The sequence below is a fragment of the Antrostomus carolinensis genome, unplaced genomic scaffold, assembly GCF_000700745.2.
Source record: "Antrostomus carolinensis isolate BGI_N321 unplaced genomic scaffold, ASM70074v2 scaffold32618, whole genome shotgun sequence".
In the NCBI taxonomy this organism is placed as follows: Eukaryota; Metazoa; Chordata; class Aves; order Caprimulgiformes; family Caprimulgidae; genus Antrostomus; species Antrostomus carolinensis.
This window is the reverse complement of record NW_010335538.1, coordinates 889-2,279: the sequence shown is the minus strand read 5'-3', so window position 1 is coordinate 2,279 and position 1,391 is coordinate 889. Positions and strand designations below refer to the sequence as shown.

Here is a 1,391-nt window from a genome sequence, read left to right as displayed (position 1 = left end):
TGGAAGGGGTAGGGGAACCGTTCAATGATTGAGATCTGCTCCATGTTGTTGTAATCCTCCCCTTTCCTCTGGAAGAGAGAGGCAGAGATGGATCAGCAGCCACCATCCTGCTGCTTGGCTGCTGACATCTCCCCTGGTACCCACAGCCTTTGGTGTCCCCCCTGCTCGCCCTGCCCTGCATCAAGCTGGACCCCTGGTATGGTACAGGCTGTGGGTGCAGAGCCCCCCCATGCCAAGCAGGGCTGTCCCCCATTCTCACTGCCCCAGGGCAGGGTAACTCTCCCTACGTCCCCAGTGAGGGGACAAGGGGACACAAGCAGGAACCCCGGGACCTTCCTCACCAGGACCTGCCGGGAGGGTTGTTTTCAGGCACCACTGTCTCCACACAGGTGATCTTCTCAATGTCCACTGAGCCCTTCTTACTGCCTCGGCGCTGCAAGAGATGGGGTTGGTTCGAATGATTGCCAAGGAGGAGACCCAGGGAGACTCAAGCCAACCACCATCCCTGTCCAGCCACCCTTGGGCTGGGTGCCTGGGTGACCCATGGACAGTGCCATGGCACAGCCTCTGTGGCCCTGGACTCACCCCCCGCTCAAAGTCATACTCGTAGTAGGACAGCTTGCTCTCTGTCAACAGGAACAGCCGCTTCTTGAAGTTGAGGGGAGATGTTTTCTTCTTCTGCTGCGAGCGCTTCAAGAAGATGCTCTCCAGGATGACACTGGCCATGCTGGCCCTCCTGGCCTCCTCTGCGCTGTGCTCACCGGGTCACTCTGGGCAGGAGAACACCGACACCACGCTTGCTCAGCCGAAAACCTGCCCACCGCTGGACCTCGCTCAGGTGCGCTCTCCCCTACGCCTGAGGGGCAGCCAGGGGGTGCTGGGACCCCCACGGGGGGAAGCAGCTGCAGAGATGTGCAGGCAGGTCAGCGTGGGGTATCTGAGATGTGACCTCTCCCTCTCCTGTCCCCACTCCGATGCCAGGCTGCGGACCAAGCCACCACCCAGCCAGCTTCGGCTCCTGCCAGATGCTGGAGGGCCCCCCGGGGTGTGCAGACAGACAGACAGACGGACTCAAATGGCTGGAGAGGGAGGGAGGGAGCCGGGGAGGCTACAAGCAGCACAGCCCCGGGGAGGAGCGCGGAGCCTGAGCAGTGACACCCAGCAGGCTCCCTCCTCCCCTCCAGCATCACGCGTGTGTGTGTGTTTGTGTGGGGCTGTTTCCTCCTGCAGCACCGCAGGCGCTTCGTGCCGGGGACGTGCTGACCCGGCTGTGTGCAAGGGACAGTCACGGGAGGCAAGTCCCCCAAAAGCTGTGGGGAGGTCCTGGTCCCCAGTAGCTGCAGTGGCCCGCTGCAGTGGCTAAAACCAGAGAGGGCACGCTCCCCCCCCCC

General features: G+C 62.7%; 1 protein-coding gene across 1 annotated transcript in view; it reads right to left on the bottom strand.

The window, feature by feature from the left end:
• BTK (Bruton tyrosine kinase) overlaps window positions 1-1,391 on the bottom strand; it is a gene marked incomplete at its 3' end in the record, with an annotated part of 8,986 nt that overhangs the window by 7,176 nt on the left and 419 nt on the right. Inside the window, 3 exon segments of the mRNA XM_010174593.2 lie at window positions 3-66; window positions 333-433; window positions 586-768. Of these exon segments, the coding sequence (XP_010172895.1) occupies window positions 3-66; window positions 333-433; window positions 586-726 (306 nt within the window).